At 33.4% G+C, this 26,147-nt stretch overlaps 1 protein-coding gene across 2 annotated transcripts in view; it reads left to right on the top strand.

Annotated features, from left to right (window-relative positions):
* LOC118183177 (uncharacterized) overlaps positions 1-25,720 on the top strand; it is a 38,833-nt gene extending 13,113 nt beyond the window's left edge. Inside the window, exons 2-5 of one of the 2 annotated variants that reach the window (XM_035352623.2) lie at positions 3,156-3,336; positions 10,425-10,700; positions 11,906-12,000; positions 20,238-25,720. In XM_035352623.2, the coding sequence (XP_035208514.1) occupies positions 3,210-3,336; positions 10,425-10,700; positions 11,906-12,000; positions 20,238-20,651 (912 nt within the window). In that variant the 5' untranslated portion in view covers positions 3,156-3,209 and the 3' untranslated portion in view covers positions 20,652-25,720. Of the gene's footprint in view, positions 1-3,150; positions 3,337-10,424; positions 10,701-11,905; positions 12,001-20,237 lie in introns of both variants that reach the window. The other variant, XM_035352622.2, reaches the window with a different exon arrangement.
* The last annotated feature ends 427 nt before the right edge of the window (positions 25,721-26,147 follow it).

The raw sequence follows: 26,147 nt of genomic DNA, 5'->3' as shown, positions 1-26,147 counted from the left end.
GATCCGACGTGGTGTAATTGTTGTACAAATTCAGTATTCTGAAAAGTTGTTTCGCTGATTGCCATGATTAAATGCGAGAGAAGTATGTTTTACCCAGTGTCAGATTTATTGGAAATCATTATAGTGTTTTATTTAATTACTTTGTTTACTCCACTGTTAATTATGTTATGTCTTCATATTTTAACATTAAAAACAGTTTTTTATTGTCAGGTAGAAATTATGCTTTTTAAGGTGCATAAATTTGCCACGTGGATGTAATCTTTTGTTCATCAGTTATCATGCTTCATATTAAATATCGTAAAGCTTATGTTAATAGTAAACATTATTAAGTTGTGTTTTCGTCTCGGAGGAAAGGGGGAAGAGTAGAAAATGAAATGAAACGAATTTATAATTCTTTTAACTCCGGAGTCCAAACATGTTGAAGCAGATGAGGCACTTGTTTCAGGGTAACAGCAAGAAAAAATGCCAAATTAGCTTAATAATTAGAAATTTATTTAGAAATAGAAATTAGTATTTCAAATCCTTGAAACACACTAAAACGTACAGTTTAAGATATTTAAAATAACAATACTATTATTTACACAGTACTGTTTATTAATTTAAAAACAATTTTAAAAGTGTTACATTTTTGACACTGCATTTCCCTCTCGGTGTTGCGTGAGCAATTCTTTCGTTTTCGCCAATCATTCATTACTCGGTCAGCCTAATGCTCCTCCGTTTACATCTAGTCCATTTAGTGCCAACATAATAAACCATTAATCGACGGAGTGAAGAATTTTGTATGATAATTAAGCCCAAACTAACTGTAAATAGTCCAATTATTAACATCAGTGCATTCTCAGAAATGTGGCAAGACTTGCTTAGAAAACCCCACCAGTATGAATAGTTCTTTACTATCTCGCTATATAGCATGAACTGTAGTTCTTTACCTTTATGTCGAAGGCGTGTTTAATTTCAGATTCTTTCAGCTTAAAACCAAAGTTTTCCCAAAACGGTTCTCCAAATATGAAAAGCAGGAAGGTTTTGGAGTTCTTATCACCATGTCAAACGTACAAACACCATTTGAAGCAACGCTGAGAGGAAGAAGGAAGGACTTGGAGTTCTTATTATTATGTCAAATGTACAAACACCCTTTGAAGAAGCACTGAGAGATTGAACATCTGTGAGGTAGTTTCTTTCTTCTTACTGCGTAGTATAGCTGAAAAGCACCTCTGGTTAGCAATCGGAAGGTCCGAAATTCGAGCCCCGGTGAGAGCATTGCACATTTTCTCGTCTTCTGCATGGCCAAACCATTACAATTGGCGCCCGAACTGAAAGGTTATGTAAGGTATTTTGTTTTCTACTGCATACCTTCCTAGTATAACTAGAAAGCACGTCCTGCTATGATTCGAGGTTTTGCCCAGATTTTTCCACACTTTATTTGCCTCGGAATAATATGAAACAACAACACATTATGGAACGTATTCTGAAATGTGACTCTAGAATTTCTTTCTGCTTCTAAGCAGAGTTGCTTCAGGTCCTTTTGTCGAATTCGCAGTAGTAAGTTCCGCGTAATCTCTTAGAAAAAAACAATGCCATGAAATCCTATACCTGCAGTAGCAAATTTAGCAAGATCAACTGTATCACTCTTCCCCATACCATCTGATATTTTCAGAATAACTCTGATCCAACGGACCCCTGAGGGAAATGCTTTAATTAGTGCGACTTTAAAATTATTAAAACTATATGTATGTCTCCAAGTTTCACATAACAGACTTTTTCAATGCCTTTGAGCCAGATCAAAACCTGCTTTTTCAACACAGACGGTGCTATCTCTACCTTCTGCTGCTCCTCTACTGGATACAGAAAACAGTGATTTTCGAGCCCTTCCACAAAACTTAATACCGAGCTACTTCCATCAAAACTGATGGGTAGCTTTATTGAAGCTCGCATGACATCTACAAGATACCTGAAATGAGATGTTCTTCCGTCGGGTTCTTCCGTCCGTCGGGGTTCTTCCGTAAAATTAATGTGTCGATGTTCTTCCGTAAAATTAATGTGTCTATGTTCATCCGTAAAATTAATGTGTCGATGTTCTTCCGTAAAATTAATGTGTCGATGTTCTTCCGTAAAATGAATGTGTCGATGTTCTCCCATCCAACTTGGAATCTTCCCGTGACAATCTCTAAGACCGTAAGAACAGAGAGGCAAACTACGTATCACCAAATACAGTAACACAGACTTAAGTTTAAATTAAACCTTTTTATTTACACGCCAGCCTTAGGGTTGCACAAACTGAAAACAATAATAGAAAAAATTAAATCTCCGCAATTCGCAGAAAATTCGGGAGAAACGTTCAAATAAAAAGTACCTCGCGCCTAAATAAGCTTTGGCTTCGGCCTCAATATTCTCACAAAACAAATATGACTAATAAAGTTAAAGCCGATTAAGCAATTCACATCAGTAATAGATAGTTGTCGCAGAGTAACCGGAGATAATGGCCAAGGCCCTCTTTTGAACTCCAGAACTCTGCCCTTATATACATTAACTAGTTTGCATCTTGGTGGGAGTCGGTGAAAGCAGGCAAAATAATAAGGTAATTTATTACTTAATATAAAACCATACATATTGACCCTAGCTATCTTAAATTCGGAAGCATTTGAAATTTTACAAGATTTTTAGTCTAAAAATGTTAATTCAAAAGCATGTACTATGCAGAAAGTTTTATTTCAAAGACTGACCTATATTTTTACGACAAAAAGGAAATAAAAATTACGCTAAAATACACTGAAGCGTCATCTCAAAAACCGCGGACGAAATATGTCTCTATAAACCTTTTTGTATTGGTTTTTCTTAGAATGATGTTTCCCGATCACATTTTTACTCTACACTTTTCTTCGCAAACTGATAAAAACATGTAAATCTTTAGCGCATACGCTAAGAGAAAAACAACGCAAATGAATAAAAAGATATCTAAATTGTAAAACGTGAAAAAGGTTGGTTAGTACACATAAACCGATAATAAAATTTAAATTTCTGAATGGAAAATACCTAATAACCTTGACAATTCCTGCGCTATGTTTTATTCTAGCTATTCTAAGACTAGAATAATGTTTTAAATGTTTTAATGTTTAAATTAAATTTTCTTTTATTTTTTTTATTTCTTTATAGCACAGATGGCGGGATGAAGTACTATTTTAAAAGCTAAGCTATTGTAATGACCACTTACTATGTCCATGAGTTGTCCTAGCCTCTGTCCTGTCTGTGGTCTATTTCTGGTGTTGCTGACGTTCCTTCTCCAGTTGGTGGCTCTCACAACAAAATGGTGGGCTACATTCTCTGCTCGAGTAGATCTAGGTAAGACTACCAAATGTTTTCTTAACGGTTTAAGTTTTTACTTTTATTCCTTTATAATTAGTGTAGACTTTCATACTTTAACTTACTTGTCTTTGTATTTATTGTCTTGTATTTTTCTTAACTAAGTAAACTGATTTAACGCTTTCATCAAATTTCTATATAAAAACTTGATTTAAATTGGACTTACTTCATATCCTATATCGCTTTAATTTTTCGCAGTCAAATTTTTATTCTGTGATGGAATGAAAGACTTATTACCATATAATAGATTTAATTTTTCTTCCTCATTTATTTATGCCACCACTGCTGATGAAATCTTTGCAACCCTTTGGTATAAAGGCAAAAAAGACTTATTCTTACGAGAAAATATTGCAAGGAGTGATTTAAAAGTCAAGCAATTATCTCAGTGTTTAATCTTCCGAGTTGTTATGACGAAAAGCAAACTGCAAGCTTAAACTGTATCAAAGCTTTAACATGTATAATCAAAGGCATAAAGCAAAAATTTCGAAAACAATTTCTCGTGTTTCTTCCTCTAATTTCTAAACCCTTGTATAGCTTTTACGTGGTAGTTGGATAGAATAGCTTAAAAATGTCATGTGCACTTTATATTTTTTTTACAATCCTTTTGTACAGTACCTTTGATAATATCCTTTTTAACCATGATTATGCCTAACAGTTTAACCGCATTTATAATAGAGAGTTTCATTTTTTTAACACCAGAGAGAACTCTAAAGTTTTAACTTTGTAATAAATTAATAAAAACTGAAATTTTTAATCTTAGTGTTTAAAAAAATAGTTTGATTTATAAATCTGTGAAATAATTGTACATAAAATTATATGTGTAATGCTTTTATAATCTAAGATTTCTTGGCACTCGTTTTTCATTGGTCTTTAATGTGCGATTTTTCCCCTAAATGGTTTTTAATTTATTATGGACATCGTTAATTTTTTTTAGAATTTTACGTTGAAACCATAAGAGGAGTTTTGAACTCATATTTTATTTTTCTACCTTATAGTTCTTTAACCTTGTAGTTCTTGATTTTAAAGTATGAAATTTTTATCTGCCTTAAGAATTGGATTATGGCAAAGCACGCTAAGGTACCATATGGCTAAGGATACTTTCGGAATGATTTTTTCTTTTGAAAATGGTAGTCGGTCAATTCAACAGCCGCGAGTAGAATCCATTGCAAACCACAGTATTTTGCGGCATTAACTACCGGCCTCTTCTAGACACCCTGCTTTATTAAACTCGATTCTTTTATTTTCTTCTGCTCATATATGTAAAAATAGAATGAAAAATTTCATTGAATCGTGAAACCTAAACTTTGAGCTATATCATTCAGTAACATACTAATTGAATTTTTTTTAAATTTATTCATACTATCGAAAATGAAATTTTAATTTTCAATAATTCAAGTTTAGAGATCAATTTAAATTTCCAATTTTGTGAGTTTTATTTGCATCTTTTTAGAACTTTTTCCACAATACGTAAATAAATAAATGTTACCTTTTTCAAACTGTAAAGCAAAATCTAGACCTAAGTTGTAATTGTGCCTAAATACTGGGCGTAAATTAAGTAAATACGACATGCATCGTAATTAGTCCATTTTTTACGCTTTATTTGGCCGCAATTATTTTGCACGTTTTGTTGTTAATTTAATGCTAATTGTATATATAGCTTTGTCATTGTACGAATTGTTAGATTTTTATTACTGAATATGCGTTTTTCTGAATGATTTGCAAATATAAATTTCTAGGCATTCATAAAAATCAAATGTACATTAAAGAATTTTTTTAATTCTATTTTTGTGTTTTTAACTATCTATTTATTAAAACTAGCAAAATCAATCTGACAATCATTAATATATCATTCTTTCTAAAATATTGATACTTTCTACTTTAATTCTATATGATAGACTATAAATATGTACATAATTTAAACCGATTTTTTGGTTCAATGCCTACAGTATAAGACTAGTATATAAACATTACACCACACTCATCCATCTCATTGATAAAACATGAAGTAGCATTCTTATTAGGTGGTCAAACATGCAGTCACGACTATCATTATGGATGTCGCACATTGGCGCATTCATCACCTCATAAATGTTCTGTCGAAAAAAATGTGTCTGCTTAAACAAACATAGTGTCGTATTTCAAGCCTTTCACATCAGCCAGAATACTTTAGAAACTTCGCTCTTCGACGTTTGAGCAAACGGCATAGAAAATGGACATAATGTCTCTGCGGATATAAACGGCGAAAGATACTAATAGGTGGTCTTCCCTTATCCTTCTCTCCTTCATATTTCCTAATTCTTGTAACTCATCTCATGACTCAACTTAAAACACTATAGTCATTGTCACCGTCTTCAAACTTTCCAGTATGCTTTCTGTTTTCCTCAGTTTGGAAAGTAAATTACAGTGAGCGTCGTAACTTTTATTTATATAGACAGTATGTATATTATATCAATCTTTCTTTTAGTGCTCTCCCGTATTATTCAGTAGGGATGTTTTTGGACGGGTTGGGAGAGATCCTTGAACGGTCAAAACTTCCTCCATTCAAATTAATGCTAATCGTGTATTTGTTTTCCGCTAATAAAGTGTTTCAGATAAACGCTTTACTGTCTTTAACATGAAAACTGTAAAATAAATAGTAGAACATTTTTTATTTACAAATATCATCTTTGAAGGTTTCGCTCAAGGCAAACAGCCTTCTCATGGTTTGCCATGTTCAGTAACCTAATCTAACCTTCAGAATCTGTACTCAGCCTATTTTGTTTTTAAGTTCCCATACAGTGTGAAGGGGTGAAGTACATTAAAGTTTGTTTGGGTGATTTTTCAGACAAATCTTGCTGTGAACCGGAAAATGATTTTATACTTATGACTACGCTGTGACCCTTTGCGGCCGATATGATAGTGAACTGAAATCATCGACGATTCATGACATGCCCTTGTTTGCAAACGACCAACGCATTCGTGTTTCTTAAGTTATTGTCGCCATTATTGTGTCTATTGTTCTTTGCTGCTCTCTTTTCACACCATGATCGAAGACAATCCGGTTGTCCGTTTAAAGAGCAATATTTGTGTATTTATATCGTCACTTCACTTACCTTAGTTACCTTATCGTAAATCTGATCGCTTTTAAAAACGAGAACGCCCTAGATGCTTTCAAAAAAATCGCCTATAGTCATTCTTCTTCTTAATATGTGGTATATATTGTAAAGCCATTGTGCAGGGCGAGTTTAAGGTAAATAGACTGTTGGAGTGAAATAATATTTATTTCGAATTCATCACAAATGCTGATAAGCCAATGTATCTTTTGCTTTGCAGATAGAGGCATGAAAGTTAAACTATCCTACTGAGTTTAGTGCCCTTTGGGCAGTGTTAACCGTGGGAAATTTAAATTTGAACGATGCGTTGAACGATTTTTCACTACCAAGGTGAAATTTACTTTAGATACAAAGCAAAATAATATAATGGTTGACTATATTTTAATCTGAAGCATGGTATGACTGTTGGTGGTTGTCATGGTCTGGAAATTGTAGCTATAACTTTCTTTAATTTTTTTTTTTTTTTTTTTTTTCGAAAAAAGCCAACTTTTTTTTTAAGAAGAAATTTGACTCAGTTTAGAATTAAATGCGGTGAGGATAATGACATATTCATGGTTTCTGAATATGTCTGGAAACAGCCTAATTAATTTCCATTGTGTGAAATAAAATGGAACAAATTATCGTATTTAAGAGTACTTTTTAGTTATCATATCAATCTTCACAGCCGTACTTTCTTCATTATTTAGCGTATTACATATTGATATATTAATTTAAAAGAGCTTGTTTTTATTAATGAATAAAATACTAAAGTCTCCAAGTAAAAATGTTTTCATTTAGACAGCTGTTTTGAAATTTACGCGTATTATCAAAAATCGTTTACTAATCAAATGTTGCATGCTTAGTTACATGTATTAATACGTTAAATTATTAAAAAAATAATTGTAACTACAAATTAAAAATGATTAAAATAGAAATTATCAAAACTGTTATGTAATAAGAATTACGAATAGGGCAATGACGTTATATGTCCTTTCAATCATTTGTAAAAATATAAGGTATCTTTGTTTGTTGAAGAAATTCATAACGTTTAAAAAAAAAGAGAGAACGCTAGGAAATTTATTCTTTAAACAGGTTTACTATATATATATATATATATATATATATATATATATATATATATATGTCTTAGTTTTGTATAAAGTGCATATGCATGGAAAAATAATCTTTTTTCGAGTTCGTAAAATTAAGCCGCTTCACTAATGGAGAGAGGGAAGTGTGTAAAATTGTTGTCTTGTCCATACTACATAGAACAATAGTTGCCCAGAGCCTACTCCGAAGAGAGGTTGGACTTCTATTTTCCGCTCCCAATTTTGAGGGAGAGCACCCCGAGGGGTGATCCGGGGGTCTCCCATCCCTCTCCACTCCCACCAATCCATAAGAGAGGACTTTCGGCTCGAGTTTATTTTATATTTAGAGTGCCGCCATGCTGCATTGATACTATAAATTTAAAAACATCCATGTCTTCTCCGGGATTCGAACCCGGGCCCTTCGGTACTGTAGTGGGTTTCCCTAACCACTCAACAAAGTATGTAATATGTATGTTCAATATGTAATTTTGTATTTATGCTGTGCCAGGTTCTCATACATAAAGTTCGTACTGTATCTGAATGATGTAATGTATCTGTACATGTTTATATCTTTTATTTATGGTACCTAATTTATACTAAGGATCACACGTACCTCAATGGCATGCTTCTTGTAAACTTTAACTATCATGATAACGTATATGTATGGGTGTATATATCAATATGAGGGAGAGTATGTGTACTTTTATTTGTTTCGGAATATCTATGTATGTAAGTGTGTATATATCTATAGTGTGTATATATCTGTATACGAGTTTGTATTTATATGTATATACACATATTTTGATTGTACTCTTCTTCAAGTGCCTTGTATGCACATGTATATATTTCTTTGTTCATTATTGTACTCTTCTTCAAGTGCCTTGTATGCACATGTATATATCTTTTTTGCATTTTATAAATGTCGTCTACTCAGCCGGGGCTGCCCCGGGCTGCGGCCTGGTAGCTATTGGTTGACTCCCGCCGAGTTGGTAACCAATTCTGCATGGATATATCTATACCTGGGTCGGAAGCCAACTCAGCGGTTTACCTTCCCTAACCACTATACCGTCTGGGTGACAATGTGTAAAATTAACTGGAAGTAAAGAAAAGCGCGTAAATTAGTTGTTTAGTACTAGCCAGATTAATATTTTGAACACGACTTATATTATGTATATATATATTGCAACTTATATTATGTACTGCTTTATATCGCTTTATATAATGCTGTCCTCAAAGATAAAAATGCGCAACAGCCATACATTTCACCTGCATGTATAAGTCTGTTGAAGGACTCCACAACAGTTTACGTCATTCGCAGTTATACTGTAAAACTAGTAAACTAGACTTTATAAGGTATTTCTCCCGCCTTCTTAGCATGCCTTCGTGGTGTAGTGGTCTACACACTCGGCACGTGTTCGAGAGGTTCGAGTCTCGGCGAAGGCATTACTCCTTTTTCAAGTCTCCTGCTTCGAAATAACGTAATGTCTCTGCAGTGGCGCCCGAACTGAAAAAGATGGTGGATGATGATTCTCCACCACCAGCATTTGGCGATTGGGTCCTCTAATCTCCAGTCGCTCTTTAAAAGGGGGGATTAAATAAGGTATTTCTCCCGCCTTCTTAGCATGCCTTCGTGGTGTAGTGGTCAGCACACTCGGCGAATATTCGAGTGGTCAGTGTTTCGAGTCCCGGCGAGGGCATTGTTCATTTATCGCCTCTGTGCTTTCAAAATAAAATACCTAATGTCTCTACAACTTTAGTGTATTAGTTTCACTTCGTTCATAAAACAGGGAAAATTTTGCTTCAGATGTAAGGCTAAACACAAACTATAATTCCATTGAAATGATTGTGATGAATGGTGGTGGCAAAGAATAAAAGTATTGCAAATAGTATCCAGAACATCGATTAGGCCAGATAGTGCCTTCTCTACCTATCTGAACGATTGCCTCCATGAATTCTTGTGGAGTGAAATGGCTTGGCTTTACCAGTTTCTGTATTTATGCAGTGCATGGCTAATAATAACAGTAAGGTATTTCTTTGGTAGTAGTAACGGTATTTACATTAATATGGGCTGGTATAAGTTTTATACCGGTCCATTATTTCTCATATAACAGTATGTTATATTCGCTGATTAAACAAAATTCAAGAGCATCGAAACAAAGATGAATGTGTAGATTATTATTTATCTATTTTAAAATTGTGTGCAATATTAAAACGCAGTATAATTAGCTAGATTTTTTTTAAATTGGAAGTTTCATTTTTCTAATTCTTTTCTGATATGATACATAAATTTTCTATTCGAGATGTTAGAACCTCTCTTTTACCTATATGAGTTTTAAATTGTTGATTGTTCTATCAAATAATTTGTGTAATTGTAATTTTCACCATTATAATGGTTACTAGAGATGCTAATTAAACAGAAACAGAAGAATTACTAGAATGCTGATTAAACAGAACGAAGATCAAAACAGTTTCATGATGAATGCGTAGATATTTTATATATCTTTATTTGAAAACTGCATGCCATATTAAAATGCAGTCGCTGAAAGTTGCTTTAATGAAAAGGGAAAAAATAACATACTATCTGAATTTTTCTGTGCACGATTCATTTCTTATGTGACGTGAAATCTAAACTTATTAATTTATCTTATAGGATAACATTTAGGATACTCCGATGGTACAGATATACTTTTAATGTATGAAGTATTTCAAATCGTAGTGAATCGATGCGAAATATTTTAATATTTCTTCGAATCTCAATGCCAACTTATTTCATGCCTGATATATCAGAATAAGAAGTTAACATTGGCAGAAACGAAACTTTAATACATGAAGCAAAAGAAGTAATTTACTTTCAAGTCTTAATTTAAAGCACTACAAATATAAACATTGTATGTTTTTTATTCCTTAGGAAAGCCCAAAGAAGATGGACACTATGGGTTATGGACAATATGTTCAACAAAAGGTCCTCACTGGACCGAGGATTGTGATCCTTTGGACACTTTTTTTCAAGTTCCGTCCTATATGCAAGTTTCTGGGATTCTGGGAATTATACATCTTCTCATGCTGCTTACTCTCCTGCCATTAATATCACTCCGAGCCATTCAGATAGTTAGGAATGAACCAAGTTTGGGCGTAAAGCCTAGAACATTATGTATTGTCAAAGTATCTATAGCTTTTCTATCAGGTGAGTTATTTCATTTTCATTGTTTTTAATGTAATCTTCGTCATTATAATAGTCAATAAGCTTAGTCATTGCATTATTAGTGTTTTTCTTTTTCCGGTTTTCATTGTTTTCTTTAACTCTTTTTTGTCCCAAAATTGTGCTCGCTTTCTTTGTATAAATGCTGCTTCTGAGATTTTTGCATGTATTTCTTCCGTCTCATAGGATTCTTATAATTATTTCTTCCGTGTATTTCTATTTACCTAAAGAAGATTTTGGAACTTTATTAATTCCATAGCAAAAGACCGTTTAAGATAAGAATATTTCCAAGTTGAAATGTAATTGCAAATTTATAATTTTTTGCTAAGAATTTTATATACTGGAAAACAAAAAGTAGACTAAATAGCGACAAATTCAGGACTTAGTTTAAAATAATTCATTTAAAAACTTTAAAAAATAATCAGTGGTCCTTTTAAACGTTTAAAATTTATAATTTAACGTCATCTTATGAATTACCCCCTGCTTTTTTCTACCGTATTCTGATGTTACTAAAGCTTCATTTACCATGGCTACAGTATTTCAAAATGCATTCTTCCCCAGTCCCATAATTTAACTTGAATTCAATTTCTGTACCTCTATCTGCAATGCTAATATTCGCAGCAGTAATTTCTTTTGAATAAAAGTTTATCCTCCGATTCTGAATTGCTAACATCAAAGACGTTAATTAAATATTATTATTACTACAGTAATTCAGTAATAAATTCAACTACAGCGGCGTTGATTCACGAGTGAGGAAGATATTTAAGTCACAGGTAAATTTAGCTAGTCGTTAGCGAATAATTTCTATTTTGTGAAGTAAAAATCCTGCATCAATGTGGTATATGAGTCAATATAATAAAGCTTGCGAAATATTTATCTGTAGCAGCTATGTTACGATATACCTGAAATAAAAATTTTTACTTTGTCAAGGAGAGTAAACCGTGCTCATAAATCGTGTAGCTGAAATGGCATAATGGTAAAATATATATTTTCATGATTGCAGTATTTTTTATGAAAGATTTCTCTAGTGTGAAGAAGGCGTTCTAGCCGACGGACGAATTATGAAAATTTTTTGCAGTTTGAAAATATGAAAATTGTTTGCAGTTTTATAACCATTTTATGTCTATGCCGATCTTACTGGTTTATGCGCATTTTGAACTTTAAAAAATTGTAGCTATCTTTCTTTTCAGTGATTATTGCCATATTAGTTGCTATATTTGCCACTGTAGGAGAAAATCTTCAATCTGAATACTCTGTTACTAAAGGATGGTCTTTCTGGATACAGGTAGGATAATTTCCTGCATAAACTAGAATGATTACTGTTAAGATTTATCGATTCTTATATGCATAGAACCTCAAACCTCAAATGTATTCTTTTATCGAGTTTTGTATCAAAATTTGTTCAGAGGTGTCAAACACCTTAAACCGCCTGACGAGAATAATATCATATATTTTTTAACATTGAAAACTATTAAATAGGAATTTATATTTTAAAATTAAATGCAAGTTTTTCCCGTTTTACGAAAGCGCATCCTTTGAGTGAAAATTTTCGTAAACCGAAATTGTGTAAATCAAAGAAGTTGTAGAGACATAGGTTATTTATTTATTTAATTTTGGAAGCAGAAGAAGGGAGAAATGAGCAACGCCTTCGCCGGGAATCGAACCATTTACCTCTGGAATACGCGGCCAGCGTGCAGACCAGCACAGTACGAAGGCATGCTAAGAAGGCGGGAGAAATACCCCTTTTAAAGGGTGACTGGGATTTTAGGGGACCTAATCACCAAATCCTGGGTGGGGAGAATCATCATCTACCACCCTTTTAGTTCGGGCGTTTCTGTAGAGACATTAGGTTATTTTTTTGGAAGTAGAAGACGTGAGAAATGAGCAACGTCTTCGTCGGGAATCGAACCACGGACCTCTGGAATACGCGCCCAGCGTGCAGATCACCCCACTACGAAAGCTTGCTAAGAAAGCAGGAGAAATACTTTATAAAGTAATTAGTATTAATAGACATCAGAAAAATTTTCTATTGTTCTGAGGTTTTCGAAAGGTCTTGTAGAATCATAGCTAATACCTCCTAAAAACCTAAACTAACATGAAAAGTAAAAAAGGAATTTCAGTCCGAATCCGAACGATCAGAACACTTAAATAATCAACGCTTAAGCGCTTTAAAATAGAAGTAATACACTTATAATATATTTTTAACTTTCAAAATGTAAAAGATAGCGAGCACATTAGAAGACTAGTGGCAGTGGAGATGGTGCAAAAAACATGAATCGTCAAGTAATCGGTAGTAGGAGATATAGAATCTACGACATATGTGAGAAGATGCAGGTAATTTATTAATACCTTATTATAATTTTTAACCATCCGTTTCTGTATCAGCAGTTTCTCTGTCTGTCTGCCTCAATGTCAATAGCCGATCTTATGCTATGAAATTCCTAAAGTAAGACAGTGTGCTTGTCTGCTAAATGTGACATATTTTTTTGACTGTGTATCTCTTTGCAGGTAATGAAAACGTCCTTTAAACCTGTCGTATGCGTAACTTTTATGCGTTTTCATATTTTCATATCATATAAGTCACTCATTTCTGTAAACATAGCGTGAAAAACGGTGAAAGATATGTTTGCTTCTCACCTTCTTTTTATAACGTCCATGAAAGCTGTTGAAACTTTATTGTTAAACGAAAATACATTTTTGTAAAATCAAAAGTGGCGTAGGACGACTATCCGCAAAGCGGAGAATTCCTATATTTAAATGCATATCAGAAACCGAAAGATTCAGTCGATCCCACGTGCACATTTATGCTATATATGATTTAAGAAGCAGGCAGTTGAAATGTTCATAAATTTGTTCCTATCATGAGTGTGTATTTTTATTTTATTTTGAACGAGCCAACATAGTGGGAGTTATAGTTAAGGTCAACATAGTCAGTGGGAGTAATAGTCAAGGTCAACATAGTCAGTGGGAGTTATAGTCAAAGTCAACATAGTCAGTGGGAGTTATAGTCAAGGTCAACATAGTCAATGGGAATTAATGTTATAATTTCCTCTGATTATGCTTCATAATTGAAATTAATTTATTACAATGTTTTTGTGATTAATCTCGCTTGTCTGAAATCAGAACAAGTCCGCGAAATTCGTCGGGGCAAAGAGGCAAGATTGTGCGTGCCATTAGCTAGAGCCTTGGGCACCATGCAGGTTACAGTACCACTTTGCTCAACTCCGCCCTCAATTTTGAATGTTTATAAAATGTTTGTAAATATCTGTTTAAAGCAGAGAATGTTGGAGTACTGGAGAAGAGTCTACAGGCTTTTTTTCCCAAAGTAGGTTAGCTTCTAAGAAGTGGCTTGCATCTCTTTACTCAGTTTGTAACAGGGCATAGGCCCTTCATAATTTAACTGTGTCGCTTTAGACGACGTGAAAGTGAACAGTGTTCATGCGGGGTGGCAGGTTGTCCCGATTACTATGCGTTTACTTGCACAGAGACTGCAGAATATCATTTTAGACTACCAGGAGGAGCATATCCGTGCATGGGTTGAAGTTACTTAAAAAAAATCGCTATGCTTTGAAATGCATACGCGATTGCGTCAGTATCGCGCATAATATCAAAATTTTCTGCTATCCTCTATTTATTTTTATCTGCTTTTGTCTTATTTCTTTTTCATGAGTTTTTAATTTTTATTATTTAATATATGTGCGAATATATATGAATATATTAACTTTTAATTAATGTCATGTACTCTAATTTAACCGTGAATATTTAATAAATAATTTATTTTTTTATAATAATAATAATAAATTAATATTTAATAAACATTAATATATTGCCCTCGTTTAATGTAATCTATTATCTTTTTGTATTAGTAATTCCGTCAAATGTTCCTAGTCGTACTCAGTGTATTACATAGCTGATTGTCCTAAATATATCCATGTAACTCAGTCACGCCTGTATAGTAATTACTTACAGAATTCATGAATTGGTCTTAGTGTGGAAACCTAGTAATAGGAATTAGTTCTGTTTCCGCGTTTTTCAAAATTCTTCCTGTTCCCGCGAAATCGGAGAGTACAGGACGCCAATGCCAGAATCCTCGTCCTGGTTCTTACCTTTCGAAGTTGAGTTATTCGGGCCTTGGAGACCGCTCAGTGGCAGCGCAGACCCCACAGTCCCTGCGCGGCTTTATACGTAGCTTTAGCAAGTACGAAAACGTTGAACTTAATACGTTGCTTTATACATCTTTGCTTCGGGGCAACCCTCGCACAGCTCCTCAGGAGAAGAGCTGGGCAGTTCCTTTGTGAATAAGTTAGTCTTCGTTAGACTGAAGACGTGTCTTGTTTAAGCTCCTCTTGAATTCTTAACTTTCATTCCATTTGTAATTCTGCTACAATATTAGCTGTTATTTTCACATCTTATATTAATCAATATGAATATTTTAGACATTATTGGAACTAAAAGGAAAAAAACCCTTATTGCTTTATAAAGGTTATCAGTATCGAATTCCAAATAAAAATAAGAAAAAAGTAGTTTACTGGATTTGCATAAATGAAAGAAATAAAAGCTGCAAAAGCGTAATTAAGACCAAAGAAGTCGTCGTTTTAGAAGAAAGAACGTTGTTTTAGAACGAATATTTATTCTGAGAGATTTCTATTATAACTCATCTTTATGCAGAATTTGGGAAGAGTATTTCTTTTTACTTTAGGAAACAATCTTTTAGTTCATTGCCAAAATAATCGCAGAGTTTGAACATCTCTCTCCTTTTAAATACAATATTATCTTCATTCATGCAAAGATCTGAGATCGTAAATATTTTTCAATTATTTCTTTTAAAATTCTTCTTTTTAAATTTAAAAATGTTTTGCTTTCCTACCTTTCGGGATAGGCCAAGGTCCACTCGCTCCCCCCCCCACACAATTTAAGCCCTTTCGGAAGGGGGTAATGAAGATTGATGATTTCGCGGAAACAAGAATGATTTTGACAACTGCGGAAACATGAAATAATTCATTTAAAAACTTTAAAAAATAATCAGTGGTCCTTTTAAACGTTTAAAATTTATAATTTAACGTCATCTTATGAATTACCCCCTGCTTTTTTCTACCGTATTCTGATGTTACTAAAGCTTCATTTACCATGGCTACAGTATTTCAAAATGCATTCTTCCCCAGTCCCATAATTTAACTTGAATTCAATTTCTGTACCTCTATCTGCAATGCTAATATTCGCAGCAGTAATTTCTTTTGAATAAAAGTTTATCCTCCGATTCTGAATTGCTAACATCAAAGACGTTAATTAAATATTATTATTACTACAGTAATTCAGTAATAAATTCAACTACAGCGGCGTTGATTCACGAGTGAGGAAGATATTTAAGTCACAGGTAAATTTAGCTAGTCGTTAGCGAATAATTTCTATTTTGTGAAGTAAAAATCCTGCATCAATGTGGTATATGAGTCAATATAATAAAGCTTGCGAAATATTTATCTGTAGCAGCTATGTTACGATATACCTGAAATAAAAATTTTTACTTTGTCAAGGAGAGTAAACCGTGCTCATAAAGAAATAAAAGCTGCAAAAGCGTAATTAAGACCAAAGAAGTCGTCGTTTTAGAAGAAAGAACGTTGTTTTAGAACGAATATTTATTCTGAGAGATTTCTATTATAACTCATCTTTATGCAGAATTTGGGAAGAGTATTTCTTTTTACTTTAGGAAACAATCTTTTAGTTCATTGCCAAAATAATCGCAGAGTTTGAACATCTCTCTCCTTTTAAATACAATATTATCTTCATTCATGCAAAGATCTGAGATCGTAAATATTTTTCAATTATTTCTTTTAAAATTCTTCTTTTTAAATTTAAAAATGTTTTGCTTTCCTACCTTTCGGGATAGGCCAAGGTCCACTCGCTCCCCCCCCCCCCACACACACAATTTAAGCCCTTTCGAAAGGGGGTAATGAAGATTGATGATTTCGCGGAAACAAGAATGATTTTGACAACTGCGGAAACAGGAGTCGCGGAAAAAAGAAGACACCTAGTAGAAGTATTTAATCTGTGTATATATCCATCTCTGGCTCCATACGTGTCTGAACGCTGAAATTGTCCTCCTTACCCACACCGAGTCCTTCTTCTATTCCTGAACCACCGACTCAGCCAGCACTCTTTTGCTTGCCCCTTTTAGCATTCATGTTGCAAGAAACACGCCAAAGTGTTTTGTGGACTTTTGAAAAGGACTGAAACACAACATTTTACTTGCCCCTTCACGAAACAGAGGCATGATGAGCTTGCAATCCAGGAATTTTGTAGCTAAGTTATAAGGTATTTCTCCCACTTTCCTAGCGTCTTTCGTGGTGTAACGGTAGCACGCTGGGCCGGTATTCCAGAGGTCCGTGGTTCGATTCCTGGCGAAGGCGGTTGCTAATTTTTCATCTCGTTGGCTTCCAAAAAATCCTAATGTCTCTACAAAGTTAATTCCGGCAGCGGAGCCAATTGGCCGATATTCTAAGTTCCCCAGTGAATCGTCTGCCCCGCCATCAGTGGAAAGAAAGAAAGTTTCTGAACGCCGTGGGCGCATTCTTAAATATGCGGCGAGTCAAAAGTCCTTTCGAGAGGTTGGTAGTAGGGCAAGAGGGGTGAGAGACCTTCGGACCCGTCCCCCGGGGTGCTTGCTCTTTCTCACAATTGCGGGCAGAACTGAGCTGAAGTCAGGCTATCACCTATATGGGGCTCAAGGCTCTTGCCAACGAGTGGCGCATTTGACTCCGTACCACGATGAATGTTGTGGGCTTGTGCTTTACCTGTAGTTTTTTTTATTTATTATTATTATGAAATTACAAATATCCAGTTTTTGAGGATTTATCACATTAAATTTTCTATTTCATTAAAGAGATAACTTTAAGGATCAGTCGGTTTAAAAATTCAGTAAATGAACTCATTTTAAGTTCCATTAAATTAATATGGATTAATAAAAGCATTCTTCTTACGTATTAAAAAATGTGGAACTGGTAGCGATCTGACATTAAAAAGAAGCAGTTTTTCAATGAACGAAACCTTGAAGAGTTGATTTGTACTACTCAGATTTCTGTATTAAAAATGGAAGTTTATATGTCTGTGGCTTTCAGTCTAATGGTCTGTTTTCGCTAGAACTCCAAATTAATTTTTTTATCTTTCATTTTCCGACGAATACTATTCATCTCGTGTTTTTCTGACTTTAACTGGGCGGCACAGAATTTCATTTCAATAGCATGTTAAGTTTTCTTTCTTTTTATGACCACTTTTTTCTTAGAAATCGTGGCTACACCCCGCGAATTGTGCCATTGATCTTCTTAAATTTGGATTCATTATAATAGCAGTGAATTGCAACTAATGTGCGGTTTGTTATCGCAATTTTTATAGTTAGTCTTAATGGTCATAAAGAATTTAAGATGAGATCTTTATCACAAAACTCTTTTCAGATATGCAAAGACTGTAGCATCCAAGACAGAAAGGATACAGGTCTTCTTTTTACCATTAAAATTAGCAGTGGCTATGATTATGCACTTTGTTAAAATATAAGTTTCAGTACCCTCTCTAACATCTCTTATTGAAACTTCATTACGGTGGGAAAAGAAATTCTAAGCTAAATGAATAATATTTATCGACCGTCAAATAATTCGGCAAATTTTATCCCATGACGAAAAAGAATTGTTACCGAGTGAGTTGCGGTGAAAAAAAAAAAGGTTCAGTTCTTTAGAATGAAATTTTTTGGTTCCAAAGTGTATTTTTTCGTACAATTTCAATGTATTAAAATCGTTTAAACCTTTCATCCCTGTCGGTGTACATACATACTGCTAAGATTAAAAAAACTCTTGACAGCTTGTTTTTAACGTTCTACAAAAGAAAATAATTTCTCTTCTTTTATCAAACAGTGTTATTAATTTAAGAGTATGAATGCTGAGATCTATACAAACATGACTTTTAACAGATGTTTGGAAGGATAGATATTGCTATCATTAAATGATAGTTTTTGCTCCAAGCAACAACAAATAAAATGGAGAATGGCTCGCAATATAAAATACTTAATATCTTTGATTGTATCATACAGTAAGATTTCTGCACTGTTTACGTAAATGAAAGAAATGGAAAAGATGATTTCAAGAATTGCTTTGATTATTCAGTTGCGGCAACATGTGCGGTGTATGAAGAATCCGTCTTGCAGTGGCGCACCGTCTATGGACCAGAGAGGCTATGCTAGTCCCCTAACATTTTATGCATTAACAATTTCACGCATGCTTGTACCTGACATTCAAAATCATTAACTCTTTGACTGCTATGGGCCCTTATATGCGTCCAGCAAAAACCATCGGTGTGGCCTATGGACGCATATGTGCGTCCGACGCAAGCCATCGGTGTGGACTAGGGACGGAAATGCGAAGGCTTTGGCTGTTTACTTCTGTTTCATATATATGTTCGGAAATTATTCTTAATTTTTATCTATTATCACCTTCTTAATTTTTATCTTCTATGGTATATATTCAACACTTTGAAGAATTCGCAGAAACCACATCTTGTTCGTTACTTAGCAACGAGAAAAAATTTAATTTGGTTTATTTAGTCAGTGATTTTGCGGCCGCACACGCGAAGCGCTTCAACTTAGTTAGCAGTCAAAGGGTTAAAAGAAACATAATTCTACCTCTTTTTGAAACAGCGCGCCATTCAAATGTAGTCAGATTTTCGTGCAAAAGGGAGGAGCTGAAACCGCGTGGGCTCTGTGCCAGGAACGACTAGCTCGCTTTCACCTGTTCCCATAGCTGCTGTAGACATACTGTTAACTAGTGGCAGTAAGTCATAAGAAATTTTGATTTTCTCGCAATTCTAATAAGCGAAATTAATTTAACTTTTAGTGCTGTATTTTAATTCGCCTTCATGAAAACATTCTTATGGTGTTTGAAGGAATTCGAAGTAAAGGCAAGATTTCATTACGGAGCAAGATTCGAAGGCAATATTTTATTACGTAGCATGTGCAAGTTACCTTTGAAGCCGTTTTATGACAACACGGTCATCAGCTGCCAATGTCACAACCCTACGGTCTCTTTCGCTTGTTTGTTATATTCTTTGGGATAATATATGTTCAAAAAACACAAAAACTATATTAAACCATTATTGTACTCATTAGTCTTCATATTAAAAAGTACAATAAATTTTATCTTGACAACTACCTCTCTAAAATGACCATTGTATTTCTAAGAACAAAAATACTACTACTAAATTTTACCTAAGACAACCATCATCACTCCCTTCATGTGCGATCATCTTAGAAAGAATTATAATTTTTCTTCATACTTAATCCTCTTCGGTAAAAGCTACGGCATGCCACTGCGTTTTTGGAAGATTTCCTAGACAAAACTAGCTCCAATAATTCACTTATTTTCATGTATTTGTGTCAAAGATTTTGTCATTCTTAATGCTTATTACTATTATTTTATTAATTTAACTGCACCTTCTTAATTTTTATCTTTGTCATGATATCTTCTACTTTTTCTTTATTTGTAGATATCAGTAATTGGAGCCGATATACTCGTCACTATGGTATGTGTCATTGAAAACTTCAGGTTTTGGCAGCAACATATTCAGCAGCACGTAGATCCAGAAGGCAAGAGAGCTGAAACGTATGGAAACCCAACTTTTGATGCAGATTCACCAGAACCTACAAGACGCAGACATTCCAATAACGGCGTTATATCTTATACTGAATCCAGTGGTTATCCGTATAACCCAAATGTTGCAGTGAATGATTCGCCCAATAAAAACCATGGTTATGCGAAGAAAAGTGGGAATAAGGTAGAAAAAACCGCTTTTCACTCAAAGAACAAAGAAAATAACGCTAGAACTCTAACTTATGAGAATGAATCATATCAAGAACATTCTCCAAGTGCCAGGAGATATCACAGAAAGTATAACCAATGATTCATTATTGGAAGACAGTGATTATTCGTTTTGGATCTCGGAACTTTAGAGAAAATAGTGTTTTCTACTTAGAATGTTTTTGGTGGAAAAAATATTAGAGTTTTAATTTTCCTCTTTCTTCTGTATGTGTTTAAAAGAATAGAGCTTGCAGTTTTTCGGTGGCTTATATAATAAGTTATAGATTTAATTTTTTTGTTATAATTTTTATTTTTTTTTTATTTGTGGAGATTTATATTCCGTCTCATATTATCGTACTTTTTTTAGGAAAAAAAAATACATTTTATCATTTCGTTCTTAACAATCTATAAGCTTGGCACTGCCCCAAAGAAAAAAAAATAACTAAGATGTCATTGTAGTTTTCTAATTAATATTTATCATTACACAGAAAAGAGGTCTCGATATTGACCATGAAAAATTATGTTAGTTTGGCTTTAGAAAATGTTTAAATTATGCTTATTCATCTACTGGTATAAGTGCTAGTCATGAGGCGCTTATTCAACATTAACAGTTATTTTCATATAACTTCAGAATTATCAATGCGGGCTCATAAATTATTGATGTCACAACATTTTGTTTGTTTCGTATTGTTGCGGGCTGCCGGTTCGATGATATCTCTCTGAATGATCACTTCGAATAAAAGAAGAAATTAACAGTTTATTATTAAAATTAATTATAAACAACACAGTAAATAACTTAAACAGCTTAAGCAGATATAAACAATTCCTAGTTAATGCACAAGAAATATCGGCAGTTGCCAAAATTCCTTGCTGAGTAAACTCACAATTCCGCTAAATGTCGCAATAGAATAATAGCCAAAACAACTGCAACACATTACGTAAGCTTTACATAAGCTATTTTTACATTCTGAACGTTGCCATACTCAGAGGAACAAAATCAACAAATCCATATAAGAAACAGCACTTATAAAAATTAAAAAAATATATGTAGCTACAAATACAATTACCGTACTTCCGAAAATTCATTGGCACATACCACTAAGGCAACATTTATGAAAATAGATTGGTAATGAGCTATGACCTCTAATACAGTGTATTAGCTAATCAGTTTAAGTACATCTTTTGTTGCTGATTTTGTGAAAGAACGGATAGGCACGATGACCTTGTAATGTATGGTCCTGTTCATCTTGCCATTTTGCCCTAAAGAAATCTCGTTTGAGATAAGGGTCTGGTGAGGGCAGAACAGGGAATTCGCTTCGATGTTGCGAGCTGCCTCTTTTGCCAGGTTCGTCGCTTTTCGGATGGCACAAACTGTCCTTCACCATCGATAGAGAGACTTATATCATCGATAAGAAAGTGGGCGTTGTTTATCGATTATGAAGTTTTTAAGTAAACAAAATTCAATTATTTTCCCCCTCATGTGCTCTACCATCCTTAATTATTATTTTAAATCGTACATAAACAGTCACTACATTCTAATATCTATTTTATATAACCATGCATTATTTCTGCTTAGACAACAATACAGACATATATTAATTTTCATCACATTTTAGACTCATTACATGCATAATTGCTGTTTTTCATTAACAAGAGAACTAAACTAAGCATATCAATACTTTTGAACATTGCATCAGGAATATGAGTCAATTTATGTTTATTAAGAGTTTTATAAAGGTCTCATGATGAATTAATTCGAATAATGGAAACGATTAACTGTATCATAGAGATTTATTCGCATTGCGTAGAGTCTCCTATATAACAAGAAAAAAAATAAGGTAGGCCTTTTCCTTTCTGCAAGATTTTCTACATAGAGCCTTACCACAATTCTGCATAAAACGTAAACGAAGTATCGAGACTTAGCAATCGATTATAAAGAGCAAATTTTATCAGCTATTCCCCATCGATGGTGAAAGGGTAATTTGTACCATCCGAAAAAGCGGCAACCTTTTGCCAGTGCTTGTGCTCGCTTATTTCCGTAATTTCCCATATGTGCTTTTATCCAGTGGAGGTGGAAATTAAGGCATCTGAAGCGCCATAGGTTACTTTGAATATTATTGATGATATGAGACCTTCGGTCGGGATTTAGGACGACGCGTAGCGCTGGGATACTGTTGCTGTAAAAACAGGCGTACTACTATCTGTTGTTTACAGCATGAGGTACTGCAGTATTGCTAATAAGTACCCTTTTGCTTGGAAGATGATATTGTTGGGCGTAAGATGTGCTTTCCATGTCTAGAATTCTTGTTTGTTTGGTGTACTGAACAAAGGCGCACCCAGTTTCATTACTTCGGACTGATCCAGTTGTATAGTTAACAAACTTCGTCTTGGATGTGGTAAACTGTTGTTACCGGTATATACTTCTATTATCCTCTGCTGACAGCTGGGTTAATATACAGCTGTTGCTCGATGCTGCATGTGCATTAGGGTGGAACCATGTATTGTGGAACTGCGTTTGTTTCCAGACTGGAGTTTATGGCAATGAAATCTGCATATCCAAATTTCATATTCCTTCCCCAACCGCAGAAATGCTCTCTTTCATATCAGTGGCATTCGCTACTGCCTCTCAGCGGCATTCGGTACGATTGTGTCCACGGAACTTGGGACTTTCATCTTTATGATGGCTTTTAAGTGATCTTTACTCCTCTTAGTTATAGACATTCATTCATAAGAGATCCCACTTCTGGCACCAAGTTTTACGGGTTACGGTTCAGTGATATCTCTGATATCTCTTAATGATTACTTCGAATAACAGGAAGAAATTAACAATTTATTCTAAAAATTAATTACAAACAGTACACTAAATAACTTGAAACAGCTTAAGTAGAACACAGGTATAAGCTATTCCTTCTTAATCTGCGGGAAATGCCGGCAACTGCTAAAATCACTTGCACAGTAAATTCGCAGTTCAGTTAAATTTCGCAACTGAATAACAACCAAAACAGGATCAACAAAAACCTGCTGGAGCTCACTTAGCTATATTTTTCTAAGAAACAAGCTTCCAGAAAATTCAGAAATGATCTGTCCCCAAGGCTTGTGATCTCGCGTTTTACTTGTGCTAATTTTACATTCTGATCGTGTGCTAATTTTACATCCTGATTGTTGCCCTTGTTAGAAAAACAAAATCAACTATTCCATATAAGGAACAACACGTATATGAAAATAAAAAATATATGTAGCCACAAATTTGAAAAAAAAAAAATGCAACATTGCAGTAAAACGAATTTAAATATTTACAGACAAATACCTACAACATACAGACAAAACAATATATATTTCATTGAGACTTTATACAAGATGTATCCTTTTTTATTTTTTACCGTGTTTTTTTTTTTTGTATACAGATGTTTATTTCTTAAATCATTTACTTTAAAGTTTAACAAAAGAGACTTAATTACCTTAAATAATTATCAGCTGAATTTCATTTTCTAATTAGCTATTTTAAATTCTTTGGATAAAGGTGCTTCAAGATATAACATGAATTTAAATGAATGGCAAGGATATTTGAATTATTTGAATATACATGAACGTACTGCCTTATTCTAAATATGAATGATAATAAATTACTTTTTCATTGGTAAGATAAATTCAGGTACACTTTTACTTTTGATATGAATTAAAACAACCAAAATAACCTTAAAATATTATACGTTTGTTATCAATTGCTCTCTTTCAATTATCTAAACACGTGTATTTATTCATTTGATAAAAAAGCCATAGAGATCAGGTAAAATAGAATCTCACTTTACTCGTAAACCTGTCTTAAAAAGGCTTAGTTTTAATTACTCAAGAAAAACTGGTTTTATTATAGACAGTGACATTACTAATGCAACAAAGAACAAAAGCATAGCTACACTAATATCAAGTGTCTGCAAATAGCCTGACTTTGATAGTCAACAAAATGAGAGCCTGCATTTACCTGAAAATTGAGTATAAGTTTAAAATCACCATGGAATTTTTACTATAAAAACGAGAAGGTGAAGGTGCTAACTTTTTTTTTATATATTATTCAAAATTGTACTGAAAGTGATGTAAAGATGCCAACCAAAATATTTCAATTATAAAATATCGGTTTAAAGAAAATTTTAAAAATACCTCGCATGAGAGTCTTGTTCATTATTTTATGCAATGCTTAAACATGCATATAAAATAATTTTTAAGTTATTATTTTTGCTTGTAGCTATAACTAGTCATAATCACCTTTATATAATTTTAATTATATTATTTATAATTATATACTATATGTTACTGTATATAGGTTAAATAATCGTAAAAATCTTACAATTCACAATAAAAATAATTTTTCTGCTTCTTGATAAACTGAATTTTTTAATAAATTTCAGTAAATTAAAAATACTGAGCTTTTTACCTCTGATTTTCAAATTTAGTACTGGATTTATGTAATAACTGTAATTTATTGTACACGCCCACACATGTATATGATATTTTATAGGTTCGCAGTCGTGATACGTTGATAGAATTTAGCAGAGAGCTGACTAAAGAAGACAAAAACAATTTACTTTTTATTCATGGCTGATAAAACTGTTGCGTAGATTTGACTAGAGTGAAAAATCACAACTTGTTTGATGTTTAAAACATCATTTTTATTTTGAACAGGAACAATTACTCTGAATTACATTTTAGCTGAAATTGCTACCACACTAGGAATTCTAAACGCGCCCCACAATTTCTATATACGCAGTTTGAATTTCAGATAATAGGAAAAAAATAACTTTAGGAAAAAGACATGAATTTTTCAGGCAGAGCAAGCAAGTAAAAGAGTGATGTGTAATAACTGCAGTAGTATTTATAAGTTCGGAAAGTCCTTTGTTTTAATCCTGAGCGGCGATTGGCCAATACTGTATTGGCCAATCACCGCTCAAGAGTAAAGGATTCAGAATAAGATTGTAGTATAAATGTGTAAGTTATGTTAATATCTCAACGACAACTAGGTTTAAATTCATTGCATTATTGTTTAAATAATGGTTTCAACCATATACCTTTGTTACTAAATATGTTGTTTGTTGTGATATTTGTTACTAATCATCTACCAGGATTTATACTGGAAATGTGTGTAGTATACATTATTAATAAAATATTCTTTCATATGAATGTGGAAGTTGCTGTTAGATTCTTTATCGAAAGGTATATATGTATCTAAAGGTGCATGTATAAGAAAGTAATAGAATTATTCAGATATTAATGAGAGTTGAATTCTACAGATATCATAGACTTTTGAAGTTAATGCTATCTATCCATGAGGATACTATTATAGATTATTAATTATTATATAGAAAAGAATGCACATTTATTAAATTAAAATTAAGCTTAAAATTTAAAAAGAAAGAAATTCTAAATTTTTCGCACAGATGAAGAAACATATTGTCTCATGCAGTAAATTCAGTTCACTGTGAAACTCGACAATTAGTCTTTTAAGAGTTATAAAATATAAAAGCATTGAACTCATAATGCAGCTGGAGCTTCGAGGAAGTAAAAATTTAATGATGTAAATTAAATGCTAGTATGTTACATTCTAATA

Source organism: Stegodyphus dumicola, chromosome X2 (assembly GCF_044657685.1).
Source record: "Stegodyphus dumicola isolate Sdum_Otavi_A_Nest chromosome X2, ASM4465768v1".
In the NCBI taxonomy this organism is placed as follows: domain Eukaryota; kingdom Metazoa; phylum Arthropoda; class Arachnida; order Araneae; family Eresidae; genus Stegodyphus; species Stegodyphus dumicola.
This window is presented reverse-complemented; position numbering and strand designations above follow the sequence as displayed.